General features: G+C 40.2%; 1 protein-coding gene across 3 annotated transcripts in view; it reads left to right on the forward strand.

Moving 5' to 3' along the window:
• The first annotated feature begins 918 nt into the window (after positions 1-918).
• tbx15 (T-box transcription factor 15) overlaps positions 919-15,140 on the forward strand; it is a 38,831-nt gene continuing 24,609 nt past the window's right edge. The window contains exons 1-3 of one of the 3 annotated variants that reach the window (XM_044366713.1): positions 919-1,417; positions 8,710-8,917; positions 12,612-12,713. In XM_044366713.1, the coding sequence (XP_044222648.1) occupies positions 1,231-1,417; positions 8,710-8,917; positions 12,612-12,713 (497 nt within the window). In that variant the 5' untranslated portion in view covers positions 919-1,230. Of the gene's footprint in view, positions 1,418-2,185; positions 2,240-8,709; positions 8,918-12,611; positions 12,714-15,140 lie in introns of those variants that run through there. The other 2 variants (XM_044366714.1, XM_044366715.1) reach the window with 2 other exon arrangements.

Genomic DNA, 15,140 nt, shown 5'->3' on the forward strand with positions numbered 1-15,140 from the left:
GTAAAATGCACGACTAATAAATAATAACCTATGCAATTAATGAGTAGACAGCTGACAGAACCGTAGTAGAATTAAAAATTATAGAATTATACACCGAGCGTTTCTATACTTGAAGCTAATTTGATAATATCCATATAAACGCTCTAAACGCACCATTTTAATGTTTTCTGTTACCGACCTGCAGATCTGCCGAAATAAGTGCTCAACAAGCCGAGCAAAGCCAAACCATTTCACTTGCTAATCTTCTCGTTCATTTTTGCGTCCCACCGTGCAGCTCTCAGATCAGCCCACCTGTCCTGCTGCAGCTCTGCTGTGGCTCCTCAGCTGTCGGGTGACACAATGAAGCTGTAATGTGACTTTTCCTCCAATCCCTGGTAATGATGGAATCAGCGGCTCAGGCATACTTTGTGAAAAGACACATTAAAATGACTTTGGGGTGTTCGCCATGAGGTGCAGGCCTCGCATGCACCGGCCATGGCTGACAGTCCAAGACCTTAATGATCCACCTTCAGTGAAGAAGTGAAGCGAAGCTTCAGGATCAGAGTGTCACAGAGGAGATACAACAAGGCTGGTGAGGTCGTGAATTATGCATTTATTTCATAATTCAACTCAAACGGACACTATTTTATTATTTTATGATGCTGTTTGCAGACACATTCTGCATTTGTAGCAGATGTATAATGAGAATAAGATAATAAGCTAATGTATTTTTCTATATGCTAGCCTATATCATAGAGATACTTCTTTTAGTCTGCAATCTGGGTGACGGTTCCTCTTCCAGGACGCGCGTCTCCCTCAGCTGCCATTGGTCCAAAGACTTTGTCTCGCTGTCTTTCCTAACTTCTCATTGGACGCGCAGGTTTGACGGGGAGCAGGAGGGCCGCCCTCTGCGCCTGGAAAAATACTCCTCCAGAAGTGAGTATCAATCAGAGAGAAGTTGGAGGGACAGAAAGAGAAAAAGAAAGACGCGGAGTGGAAGGACGGAGAGACGCGCAAAGCGGCAGACCGCATCAAAACTGTTGATCTCATGCGCAGCCAGGATGGCACAGTCTGCCTTCAAAAGTTTGACGCGGCGTTTCTAGTCACAGTTGGGATTACTTTGGACACTCGGTGAGTTTGTGCCCCGCTGTAAACACTGACGTGTGCCTTATTTATTGTTTTGCTTCGCTGCTTTGGACGGACGGAGCGGGTTTTTCGCCGCGTCCCCCCCTTCGGGTGGATTTGAGAGAAATGAGTGAGAGGAGGCGATCTGCCGCAGCTCTGAGCTCTAGAGCCCACGCTTTTTCCGTGGAAGCCCTGATCGGCTCCAACAAGAAGAGGAAGCTCCGGGGCTGGGAGGAGAAGGAGCTGGAGTTGTCCATGGAGAGCCTCGCCACGGACGGAGAGGACCCGGCGCACTGTCTGGATATGGACCCGGGTCAGTGCGCAGACATGCACCACATCGCTCAAATGTCCGGATCTCCGTTATATCACTGCAGCGCAAAGCAAACCCACGAGTCCTGAGTCAAAACATGGCTCCACGTTCAATGACCCAACCCACGACGGTTCATGTAGGCTCCATGTGTATGTGGAGTCTTTCTTCTTTAAACCAAGTGAGAGATTCTGTTCAGTGATTCAGCTCAGCTGCAGCGCTGTTAAGAAGAAAAAAGTTTTACTGTTGTAGATGTAGCATATAAACCTGATGCATGCAGGCCTGTAGGGAAAGTCAGTCGTGCTGCTCTGCTGTAGGAATATGATACTGAATATGAATCAAGAAAATTAAAAGGAGATAATTTGCTTCTGAGCCAAATCCAACCATCAAAACAGCTTTCAAAAATAATTTGAGGCTCCACATTAGACCAGATGACGTAAACGTGTCTTTTTTGTCATGGTGGGTTGGCTTCTCCAAGTTTTGACTCAGGACTGGTGGATTATAATAAGATAAAGAAATATGATATAAACGACATGATGAAAACACTTTAACGAGTCAAGGGGTCAAGTTGTGTTGCTGCTCACTTTCAGCATGAGTTTGGCTGCAGGCCTGCAGACAGGCCTCGTCTTGTTGTACGGAGGCACAGAGTCAAATAAATGATCTAATCTGATTCGTTCATCTTCAAAGAGGAGTAAACCTTAGATAATATTTAGAAAGATATCCTCTCACTGCTAAATAATAAACTCCAGGCCTCACGCGGCCTCGGAAGTAGATGCGTGCGGAGTAGAAGCGTCCGTCTTGCTCCACAGAATCTCCAATATTTTCAAGGTATGAACGCGCTCTAAGAACTTCTAGGTAAAATTCAAGTCTTTATTCATGAGGAATATATATTCAGAGTTTGAAAGATATGAGACAAAGTAAAACTGTACTCCAGTAAATCAACGATGTGCCAAACAAGGCCTCTGCGTAAAATATGTTTAGTTTAGACACAGTAATACCTTCTTTAAATACACAGTGTGTAAAAAAAAAGACATACAAGAAATCACATAAAGTTAAATTAAGTGAAATAATTTAGCAGGAAAAAAACGAGGAATTTAAGGGTTTTTGTTTACTGGGTTGATGTGGAAGAAATGACCCATCGTGAAAAACAAGATAAGTGGTGCCATGTTGTTTAAGCAGTTTTAAAATTCATTTAGACTATAACAAACATGCACATATGAAAACCGGCAATTTTCGGGCAAAACTGCATTTTTTATGTGAGCATTTCATTTATATTTTGTGGCAATTTTAGAATTCACGGCTTATTTGCACCACCATGAACGTAATAAAAAATTTTAGCATGTAGGGTTCAGTATTACTGACATTTGTGAAATTAATCAACTACAGGTGTAATCCAATATTCAAGCTTGGCTCTTTCATCATAAACTACTTGGATTTGAGTGTTTGGAGATGATATTGAGATATTCTTTGGACTCATACTGAGATTCACATATAAACCTGCTGCGCCGCTGAGAAGTAACATCAGACCTGACGTGACTTTTAACCTCGATGCTTCTTCGCTTTGAGCTCAGACACTTTGGCTTCTTCTTAAACTGACAGATACACAGCTGCACGTCCTGCTTGACACACCGTTTAGAGCATTTTGGACATTATTCTGTTTTTAGAATTCAATATAATTCAGTCCAAACAATGTTCGAGGACGATCTGAGTTCGGTGCTCTACATTTTTGATTTAAAGAAACTTGAATCATCACTGTAGGGATCATGTATCCAAATGAGATCAGTTCTTATTTATTAAATATATTTGTCTTGAAATATCCTAATCATATTATCTTGTACATCATAGGTCACCAAATATTTGTAGAAATGTAGAAACAGGCAGAGATGAATCCTCCCTGTGTCTGTGTGCTGCAGTCTCAGGCCGGCGCTAAATCCCGCTGCCTGCTACAATCTGACCTCCGGGGCGCAGCGTCTTTACGCACGGCTCCACTCCGGTCTGAAAAGTCCTGTAACTGATTTAAGAGTCAAACTGTAAATAATGAAAAAAAGAAGGATAAATCATTAGGCGAAGTGTGTGAGGAGGGGGATTTTGTAGCAGGGAGTCCCATGGGAAGATTGTTATTGTTGGTATTAAAGTGCAGAACTGTCTCTGTTGGAGTTAAATGGGGGAGATGAAACCAAACCTTGATTACAATGTTGCCAATGGCAAACAGCTTGTTTGTGCGTGCTTTAAAAGGTCAGAATAATTAACAATAATTAAAGCTTAGACATCATTAAACAACCCCTCAGTCATTTTATATTCTTTTTTGGTTGTGTGGGGCAGAAAAGTCATTCTATTCATCTTCTCCCAGGATTCGTCCTGTGTAGTTTCAGAGTTCTTGGCTGAATTAATAACCCAGTTCCCGGCTCCTCGCTCCCCCCCTCCCAAACCCCCCACCCCCGGTTCCACTCATTAGCAGTCGGGTTCTTGGCAGGTTCAGCGGGTCCTGCTCGGGTCCTAAAGCCTCCGCTTTGGCGCGTCGGGCGGCGGTGACCGAGAACAGCGAGTCTCTGTGGTCAGATTGTGTGGTTTAGAGGAATCCTTAACAGAGTGATTTTATTTTTACTCAACTCCAGGCTAGGTTGGAAGCCGGCTGGTCGTATAACACGTTTATTAGCCTTAAAGACAAGGGCAGGACTGAGACATGCACAGGCTCTGAACTGAGTTCGCATTTAATGGTCTGCCTGTAAGAGCTGAACAGTTCAGTAAGCACAGAAAATGTAATAGTTTTGTTAGACTTCACAAAACTACTACAACCACATTTCCATAATAGTTATCCTTAAAGACAAAAATTAATAAGTTAAACTACATTCAATATAACTCTATATTTAATGCCACCGATCAAAGACCTGACACATTTACAAGGTGACATTTTTCGCTTTTACGCACAGATTACGCACAGAACTAATTCACTACAAACACCTGATGTTTCACCAGGCAGGTGCTAATTAAAATCTGTTAAGATTACTGCATAATATCAGTTTAAATTCAATTAAAAGCTGATTCTTTCACTTCTGTAAAGACTCGTTATTCGGTCCATTTTGAGCATGCAGGCTGGTAAAAGAGATGCTTATATGAGCGGGACTGAAGCTTTTACTTCTTCCTTCGTGCCTGAGTCTCCATCAGTGCAGAGGGAACAGGTGCGTTCACTGAGTGGATTGGGTTACTCCCTGATTTCATGGTTGGCAGGTTGCTACTGTCCCCTTCAGAAAAGGTGTTGCAACTTCATTAAATACATCAACTCCCCTAATTAGATGCATGGAGAAACATTTCACTACAAAAGCTAAAACTTCTTAGCAGCAGTCAATTAAAACTATAACTTGAACCTCTAATTAATTAATCTATTAACTCTTAATTTTACCCTTAAAGTTAAAAATAAATTACTGTTTCAACAGCATATAACAGTATCTCATATACTGTACGCTCTGTTTCTGCTCTCCATTGAATGTATATGATGCTGACTCAAATATTAAAACTTTTTTTATTGGTGCATCACTGCATCATTTATGATGTGAGCATCATTTTATACACACTTCCCCAAATTATATTTGGTAAATTTGTATAAAATACAATTTTAGCCTGACATATTTGGTATCTTAACTGGAAGTAAAAATCAAGTGAACAATATTTAGCCGTACAGCTTGTTTGGAAAGCCACCGGCACGTTTAAGACCTCATTTCGCTTTATTAAAAGGCATCTCAAAAGAAATTTAATATTCTGAAACAGATGTGGAATTTCTGCCTGCTACCAAAATAAAAACGGTCATGACTGCATGTCAGACTTAATAATAGATAGCACAAATGTCTGCCTGCTACTAGTTTAAAAACTCTGCTACATCATCAAAACCGTCTACTCAGTAGAGGCATATAAGGTACACATAGACAACTATTAACCTATAAGTGTAAAATGTATAATTGCTCCCCAATTCAAAATAGTTACAACTTCATAAAATACTAATCTAATTCACAAATGCGTGCCAGCAATAAACATTTCTACCTACTTCCTAATTAAAAGCCTTCTGTTTTTGCTTAATGTACATGTATATGTGCATTACACCCATTTTTCAGTAAATCTCGGCCCTTCTCCAGCTGTCTGTTAGCTAGTGTGTGTGACTGGATGTGTACTGTGACACAGAGGACATCGGTTGTGATGTACAGCACGGACTTGGTTGAATTCAGACCAATTAGTGGCCTGCAATGGATGTCAGCCTCACTTTAATGAGGCCTGGCATGAGCTGATTGGAAGCCTTTAACCGCAAGATACAGGGCCCGAGTGTGTGTGTGTGTATGTGTGTGTGAAGCTAACCACAGCAGATGTCAGAGCAACGTTCTGCTGAGTGGACAAATTTTTGTTCATCAGTAAATGTCACTTTTTATTCATTCTGCTTACAAAAAAACCTCAGCTGAAGCTTTAACTTAGAAACTGAAATTAAAGTTTTATATAAAGTTGATTCTGTGTCATACTGGACCAAAACTATTGTCCTGTATTTCCAGTTTGGCTATTTTTTGATGATTATATTCTCAGTGTTTGAACTTTGGAAATGAACTGGCTTTAGGCCTGATGTTTGATTCCACATGAACATATAAACAAACACATGCATATAGCTGCTACTAGGTGGTGTGTTTGTCTGCATAAATCCAGCTTTTGGGTTGGAATGGTGTGTGTGTGTGTGTGTGTGTGTGTGTGAGTGTTGGTGAGTGGAGGAGGACAGGTCCTTGAGCCTGATGACAGGGCGGCCGGGCGGAGTCAACAGACTCCTGCTTGGCCAACGTTTTTCTCCCCCGCATCTCGGAGGAGCTCCTGCCAAATTATCTGATTTGATCGGGCCGCCTCGCTCTCTGGAATGCGTCTCTTTCCTCTAGATGCCTCCGTTTCACACACTAACATCCAGTCTGAGATGCTTATAGCAGATATGGGGGCGCTGAATGTGGCTTTTCAGCCTGTGTTTGTTGCAAATATTCAAGGAACTCTCAGTTTTTATGACTGAAAGTTTACTTTTTTATTTTGTAAACTAGACTGACAATCTTTTAGACTTATCACCTTATTTAGAGGTAATAGAGGAGGTGCTTTAAGTATTTAAATTGACAATAAATCCAAAATGAAACATTGGGGAACATCAAATTATAAAAATGAAATGCCACTGAATATCAAAACTTTTTTTTTGTGATTTGATCAGGAAGGAGCATCCATCATAATAAAGATGGATGACACCGATGACACAACTGATATTTGATTAAAACCTGATGGTGACAAAATTTTAGCAAAACTTTGTTGGGAGTTTGTGCAAAGCAGCTCTAAGCTGAAATAATTGGATCCTTGTTGCCGTGTCAGTGCAGCAGACACTAGAGCAGCAACATAATTATAACAATTCATGGAAATATCAAATGTTCTGTAAAAATTGGCAACATTGAAACAAATGACCAGAAAAGACCAGTAACCTCAGGTTGCAGTAGTATTAGTCCAACACTCTTTAATCAATATGTATATCAGTGTATTAGCAAAATCTCCCTCTGCTAATTACTCAAATTAAATACCTTCAGTTTGTATGATCTAATCTCACTGGTCCCATCTGAAGAAGCTTTACAACAGAGAGGACTAGTAGTTGCTTTTTTTTTTATTATTTTTGCTGGAATTTGAACTATCCCTTTAATTCTAACAGTATGAGTCACAAGTGTGTTTATAAAGAGTGATTGACTGGCTGAGAGTATATCTGCATGTGTGTGAGCAGTTGAAGGGAAAGAAGTGGAGAGTAATGCGCGACAGTCTTCACTGGCTGCAGTGACACTGAAAGGATCTCCCAAGAAGATGATGGAAAGTCTCTCTCTGTCTCATTACACCCCCACCCCCCAACCCCCCACCACCCCACCTCCACTCCTCCCCTCCTCCCCTCCTCCCTCTGCTCTTCCTATCTCCATCCCTCCTCTCAGTGCTCTTGTTTCCAGCGGGGTTGGCTCGGCTTGCGCTGCGGTGGTTTCGCCTGGGACGCTGTCCAGTCTCTCAGCAGCTCTGCATTTGCATAACCATATTTGTGTGCCCTTAGTCTGCCAAGTCAACCTCCTCGTGTCGGGCCTCAATAAATAATACATTATTAGATTCTTTTTTTTTTTTTTTTTTTTTTTGGATGGTGATGGTAGTGTTGGAGGGGGTGTAGGATATTCAGCTGTAAACTATTTCTGAGAAAAGTGAAATAAGAGCTAGCATGTGTTGATCTTATGAGGATTTTATCTGGGTAAAGTGCAGCTCTGAGGTGTTGTGCGTTAAAGATTTGACATCCCGGCTGCAAAAAAAGATGATGCATTTTGATATTTAACCCCAAAAGATTTTCATTTTACTTTCAAATAACAGCACACACATAGGCTTTAGGTAACATTTAAAAGTTGTTGTCAGGCATAATAATTCATCGTTGGGAAATTCTGCATTACTCTTTAAGTGAAGTGGATTTTTGATGTAAAATCCACATTGGATTTAGAGTCTGGTATAATTTATAATTTCCTGTTTCACTTTAAATAACTAATTCTGTTTAGGGGAGATTTGAGATTAAATAATACAGTAAAGATAACAGTGAAAATGTAAGTAGTGGACAAAATAAAATGAATACCTTATGATGAATTTTGATGCAGCAAAAGTGCAGCTGTCGCAAAGGTCGTGCAAGCTTCTTGGATGGCCTATGATCGTCTAGGTGTTCTTGTTATTTTGTCCACCCCGCCGTGACCGGGACAGTTGAGGATTTTGATTTAAAATAAAGTGAGTGTGACGAATGTAAAGGAGACTGAGGTCATCTGTGTCGAGGAGGCTGAGACCGATGGAAAGCTCTCCTGTAGGTCTGGATCTTTGTCAGCATGGAGGGAACGTTTTTATCCGCTTTAACATTGTGACCGTGTTGATGACTTTTAATGGTCAGTCTGTAAAACTTGTTCCAGAAGGAGCACTGGGGGGAAAACTTCATTTGCCGAACGCTTCCCATCGGAATTCTTCATTGTGTGGCCCAATTTGAGATTGAATATTTTCCACATCGCATTTCAAAGGCTTTGCGCAGCATTTATTCTGCTTTTGACATCAACCCAGAACTCCATGACGAGTTGAGCCAGCGAGCCAAACTCGGCCGCTTCTCTCCAAGCTGCAGACGGCAGGTGATTTGGATTCAGCAGTGAGCCGCTGTACTTTCTCAGCGTGCCAAGTTTCCTGCGTAAAGCCTAAATCGTATTAATTCAACTGTTTCAGAGCTGCTTTCTCATTCATCTCATTCATTTCTCCCTCAGACTCGGAGGCGAGTCCCGGCTCAGACGGAGAGGGTCTGGCCGAGAGGACGTCGTGCTCCTTCGGCTCACCTGCCGACCTTGCCCCCGGCCCCTGCGACCCGTCGCCCCCGGCTTCCATGGAGGAGATCCAGGTGGAGCTGCAGTGCGCAGACCTGTGGAAGCGCTTCCATGACATCGGCACTGAAATGATCATCACCAAGGCTGGAAGGTAGGCCACACACACACACACACACACACACACACACACACACACACACACACACACACACACACACAAACACACACACACTTAGGGAGTTTATGCGCAGCTCCGCGGCAGATCCATGGCGCAGGCGGATTGTGGCCAAAAAGCGCGTAAAAGACCATTTGCGAATTTTTACTCACATAAAAGTTATCCCTCAATTATTTGGCCGAGTGAGTTTCTATTCAATTCTATTATGAGTCATCTTTTGGAGAGGGAATTATTTCTTATGAGGTCAGATTATTACAACTCATTCTGAGGTCGACACACACGCAAACACAGAGGTTTATCAAATGTGCAGGCCTGAAATCCGCAGACTCTATAAGAAAACACACACATACACGCACACACGCGCGCGCGCACACACACACACACACACACACCTCTGAGCTCTGTTTGGAGGGTGTTAATGTGTTGCACGTGCAGGCCGCTCTGCTGCGTTCAGGCCTTCATAACGCGGCAGGTTATTCCTGATGTCGGAGAAAAAGCGGGCCTGGTTCTAATTAATTTCTATATAACATGTTCCGGGTTTCCTCGCTCTCTCGGGCCAACAGTCCAAACCCAGAGCAAGAGCAGAAGTTGACCTATAGGAATCCTCAGGGAGAACATGTCCCTGCTCTCTGCTCTGCTCCCCGCGCCCGGGGCGACGCACATTTCCACCTACATTTCCCCATCTGTTCAGATCAGTCGGCATGACTGATAACTGGGTTTATTATTGCTTCACCTTCACTACATTATGTCTGACTTTAACAAGATCTTTATGATAGTGTTGAGTATTTAAAGCTGTTTGTTCTTCAATCAGGCTGAAACTCCGTCAGTGAGGTGAGATAATTTCCTGCGAAAATGTCTGTACGAAAAAATATTTATTTTAAATTTTTCGTTGGTCTGGTGCAGAGTTGTAACTTATCCAAGACTTTGTTGCGTTGTGTGGACACCCGAATCATCTATTTCGTTGTTATCTTTTAATTTAAAATAAACGCTATAATCCACTTTAAGGATTTGAGCAAATAGATTTTTGTGGTTGAACAAATATGGAGTAATTATACCTTTAAAATGATCCACTTCTGCATTGTTAAATGGCGAATAATATGCAGTATATGTAAAATATTTTTCTTGCGTAATGGCTGAAAATATATAAAGGTTACATGAATTCAAGAGTAAGAACAGGTCAGTCTTATTATTGGAGGATTTATTTATAAGGGCGGAAAATGACCTTAGAGGACTAAACGCGTCTATCAGTCGTATCTGAGACCAAATAAGAATTTTTTTAAAAAAATCACAGAATTATTTCTGTGTTTTTCATATTTTTTTGTAATATATAAAATAGCTATTGTAGATTTATTTATTTCACTCCAGTTTATGAAAGCAACTGTTTTATTCTGTTTACAGGCTAAATATTTGAGATCAGAGTTTTTATTTTTGGCTGCTTGACTTCAATGAGACCAAAGCTGTTTCAGCTCCTCCTCTCTGTTCTGAGACTGAAATCAACTCTAACGTCGTCCTCCTCTCCTCGTTACAGACTACAGCGAGCCTGTTTTCATGAATTGGGTCTAAACTGGTACTCAGCTCATAAATAGAGCAACAATCAGTTTGCGCTGAGGCAGAGTGAAGGCGCACACGACCGTCGCCGTGTGTATTTCACGGCCTGCTCATAATAAGCCCATAAATCCAGAAGAGAAGGGAAGCAAGAAAACAGCCCTCTTTTCTCATTAGTCAGGCCCGGATTTACGACCTTTAAATGAAAAGGGAAAAATGCAGCGTTTGAAGTGCAAAATGAGGAATTAAGTTAAAATCTCTCCCCTCCGTACACAGACAGTTATTTAATATACGTGCATTTTTACCCGTTTTATAAATTGTAATTTTCGTGATTGTTGCATCAGTAAGCCTTAAGATTTAGACTGCAGTTACAAAGTGGAAGGAACTGGATGCTAAAATATTTTATAACACAGAAATACATTTACTTGCATATAAATTACATCCCCAATTTGACTTAGATTATAAAGTGTTATCCTAAAAAAGACTCAAGTACAGCAGAGGAATAATATTCCGGGATTGGTAATATTACAGGAAACAATAAGAAAGAGGTGCAAAGGTCAGAGGTCAGACTGGTATGACAGTATTGAACAAAATATTTTCATTTTACACTAAAATAGTAGAAATATGCAAGAAGAAGAAAATAGTCAAGTAGAGACAGGAGAGATTTTTCACTTTACAAAAACAGTGAGTGACATTATTTTTTTAAATTTGGCGAGTCAGAGTGAAGACTGAAATCTGATCATATTCAGGATAATTGTGTTCAAGATGTTTTCAAAATGTGATTTTATTGAATAAATGTGAAGACTGTGTGTCCTTGAAATACAGAACTCTGGCCAACAAGTCTGCTTCCCTTAATTCAAATTTGGTAAATCTGCTGCTTACTTTATAAGCTGCAAACTGGTCTGATGGATGGATTTAATTCATTCTTCTGTTAGAGGGGCCAATCATTATTAATCACATTTATGATGTTTTTCTCAATCTAGCCTGAAAAAAGTAGCGATCTTTAAAAAATAAATTTGAATTTAAACATAATTTAATTGTAACATGTTTGATGTTTGTTTTTAGGAATATTTTTGGATTTCCAAGGAACAGCTTTAATGAACAGTGTGATCAGTCTAAACATGTGTCTGCTTGCAGACTGATGTTTACTCTCAACTGCACAAATATCACAGTGTTGAAGTTTAAATGATTGCAGACACCAGGCTGGAGAACAGTCATTTCTCCTCATTTCATCCATTAAATGCTAATAAATCATCAAGAGATTCATGCTGAGAGAAAAGAAAAAACTCTGTGAATTCAAAAACTACTTTCATATTTTTGTAAAATGATTCTCGCTGGTTTGATTTTCGATTACTTTTCTCCCGTGAATTCAGTGAACGTGACACAGCTACTGTGAAGTTTAGTTCAGTAGTTGTATTTTGTGAAGAAGTTATGTAACAGTCTATCTGTAGCTCACATGCTCAAATGTGAAATGATGTGTGCTCGGTGCCGGACTGCACAAGCATTTACAATAAACAACAATATTACATCGTCATGAAAATCACAAGCTCTCAGAGTGTTCAGCGTATAATTGCATTTTTGGATGTTGTCACTTCAGCGTGCTCCTGTTTTTATCGATTTGTTAAACTTGTTACACGTTCTTATTAATTCTTTCTAGGATGAAGTGCTTTTTAATATCAGGTGATCTCAAATAAACAGGCCTATATGCAACCTTCTCTCAGTCTTACAAACATTATCAGTCCCGTTAGTCCTCATTTAGTTAGATCAGATTTTTATTAGATTTTCCCTCTCAGATCAGGTCACGTCACTCAGTTGAAGTGATCATTCTTCACATTTTATTTGATTTATTTTGCCTCTGTGAGCTGTTTTTAATTTTCTTTTTCTTTACAAGTGTATTTCTCAGCAATTTTATGTCAGTTTTTCTCAAAACATCTTTTCTGACAAGAAGGAAAAACACCTGCTTATATATAATAATCTACATCAGGCTTCTCTCTGATCCCATCTGCAGAAAAACTGACATGAAATCAGATTTTCATATAAAGCAGTGTGTTCTCTTTGTCTTTGTTTAAACTGTAAATGTGATTTCAGGACTTTTAATCAGCATGTGCTGCTTTTCCCACTTCAGGAGGATGTTTCCTGCCATGCGAGTAAAGATAGCAGGCCTGGACCCTCATCAGCAGTATTACATCGCCATGGACATCGTACCTGTGGACAACAAGAGATACAGGTACCCTCTTGATACACACAAATACCACCAAGTCCTCCAAATTAAATGACCACATAGGTTGTTTGTACCTGCACTACAGAACGACTCATTGGAGCGTTAATATGCTGCTTTCCAAAACAAATCACTATTAAAAAATAATGATGTTTCATGATGTGACAACACTGTGGTTATAGTCTGGTTAGGTTAAGGCACAAAAAACACTTGATTAGGGTTAGGGAAAGATCATGGTTTGGGTTAAAATGTTCACTCGAAACATGATTACTATTTCCTTAAAGTTAGGCAACCTTCATTGTCATGGCAACAGTAAACATCACGTTACGGTTTTAAAAAAAAAAAAGCCCCGACTCGTGGTTGGAAACATGACACTGGCGGTTGGAAGCGGGAAGTGAATAGCGGTCTCCTGCAGCAGAGTCCACTTTCTGCCATCTAAATAACTATGTAGCCATCCACACAAGCCGTCTCCTTCTAATAAGGAAGTCACCTTATATAGACGTCATCTGAACTGCGACACTCCTCAGGGTCATAATTACTAAGGCTGCTGGATCCGTCACTCAAATGTAACTATAGGTCGTTTTTGGCAACTGAATTTATGATCTATAGGAACCATCCTGACACACGCACATTCATGCAAGTGAATGCCTGTGCAGACATATCAGACATATCAGCTAGTCAGTGTCACCCAGAACAAAGGTTCCTCTCTGAACACAGTTACAGAAACAGTGTAAAACCTATACGCAATTTAATTATCTTTGCATATTTTATTTATGTACCTTGTCATTTTACTCTCCATCCAAATACAGAAATGTATCCCAAAGTTTCTCCACACAGCTGCTGTTAAACCAAAATAATTTAATTCTTTTGGGTTTCAGTGGGGAGGTTAATGCCCCATGATGGTCTAAAGTCTGTTTCAGATGCTTTTCAACCATGAAAATGAAATTGCAGAGGAAAAGCTGAGCAATGATATTTTTTCATAGGCATAGAAAAATATCAAGCATATACATAAGCACAAAACAGCATCTCTGTAAATAGTAGGATCAGCCTTCATACATGAGTTAATAAATGCACAGCTGTATATAATATGCGCACGCACAGTCATATCTGCATGTGCAAATGCATGAGCAAGCCTGCACTCCTGCACCCCCGCTAGCTGGACACAAAACTGTATTTTCCTGGATGATTCTCAAAAGTCAGACCGAGCATAAACCTTTGGACCTAGTTGGATTGTTCTAATCTTGATGTCATTTCTCATGTTAGAGTTGTACGTAACAGGATTTGGGCTGGATATTCCAGCCTTTTTCATTTTTCAAATTTCTCATAACTGCAATGAGAGGTGTCCCTGTCTTCTACTTGACAATACAAAAAAAAGTAGTTACTCAAATCACTGACATCATTGAAGTGAAGCAAAAGTGATTAAAGTGTGCATGTGCTGGAGGAAGGCTTGTATATGACGGATCTCTCTGGATATGCAATAAGACTGATATCCTGGCCCACAGTACTAGTCCCTGAAGTCAGAGCCAGAGAGAGGAGATTGAAATGTATTCATCTTCCCACTAGCTGAGCTGCAGAGCCAGAGGCTGCCTGCAAATAGGATAACTCTCAGCATTCAGGTCTAATGATGGGGAAAAATGAGGTAAAGATGGAAAGAAAATTTGTGATGCTGGGTATACCTGTTGTTGGAGTGAAAGACGCTGCAGGTTTTACTTTTATGTCTCAGTATCCTTTTTCAGGTATTATGACAGAAACAAGGAAGTGAGATGAAGATGAAGAGAAAAATGTGTGAAGCTTACCTGCGCATGGTTTTATAGATGCTGACACTTCATACAAGCTGTGGTGTGACGAACTGATAATGTGGAAATTAACCTAGAGCTGTCAGTACATCTGAATAAGAGTTTGAGCAGTATGACGTTGCTGTTTTGTATCAAGGCTGCCAGTAGACTGTCGAGGGTTAAAATTACTGTGACCTTTTTTAGTGTTTCAGCCAAAATCGCCCCCAAAACAGCATTTAGACGATCATCAGACAATTAGACAAACTGATGAACCTCATTTAGTCACAGGTGGAAATTAACTGATGTAGTCAATATTCTATAATTTTGTTATTGACAACAAATCCTATGAAAAGACGTAAAACAACAGTGTATTTGTCTGTATACATTCCAACATCCACAGCCTGTCTGTGGCTCTCAGCCTCAAAAGAACTGGTTCCTACTGAACATTTAAAATCTTTGAAAACAGTTCACAAATATATACTTTCTATTTCTAGAAAAGGTGCAATAATTTTTGAAAACAGCTGGGCACTGTAGTTTGTAGTTTTTAGCAAACATTACTCAAACAGGAGTAAATAGTACCTTTGTTGGGACTATTTTTTGTTGGGGAATAATACAGATTTGGTGCAGTACGGCAGCAGGATAGTGTAGATGCGTTTGATTC

This window comes from Thunnus albacares, chromosome 11 (assembly GCF_914725855.1).
Source record: "Thunnus albacares chromosome 11, fThuAlb1.1, whole genome shotgun sequence".
NCBI lineage: Eukaryota > Metazoa > Chordata > Actinopteri > Scombriformes > Scombridae > Thunnus > Thunnus albacares.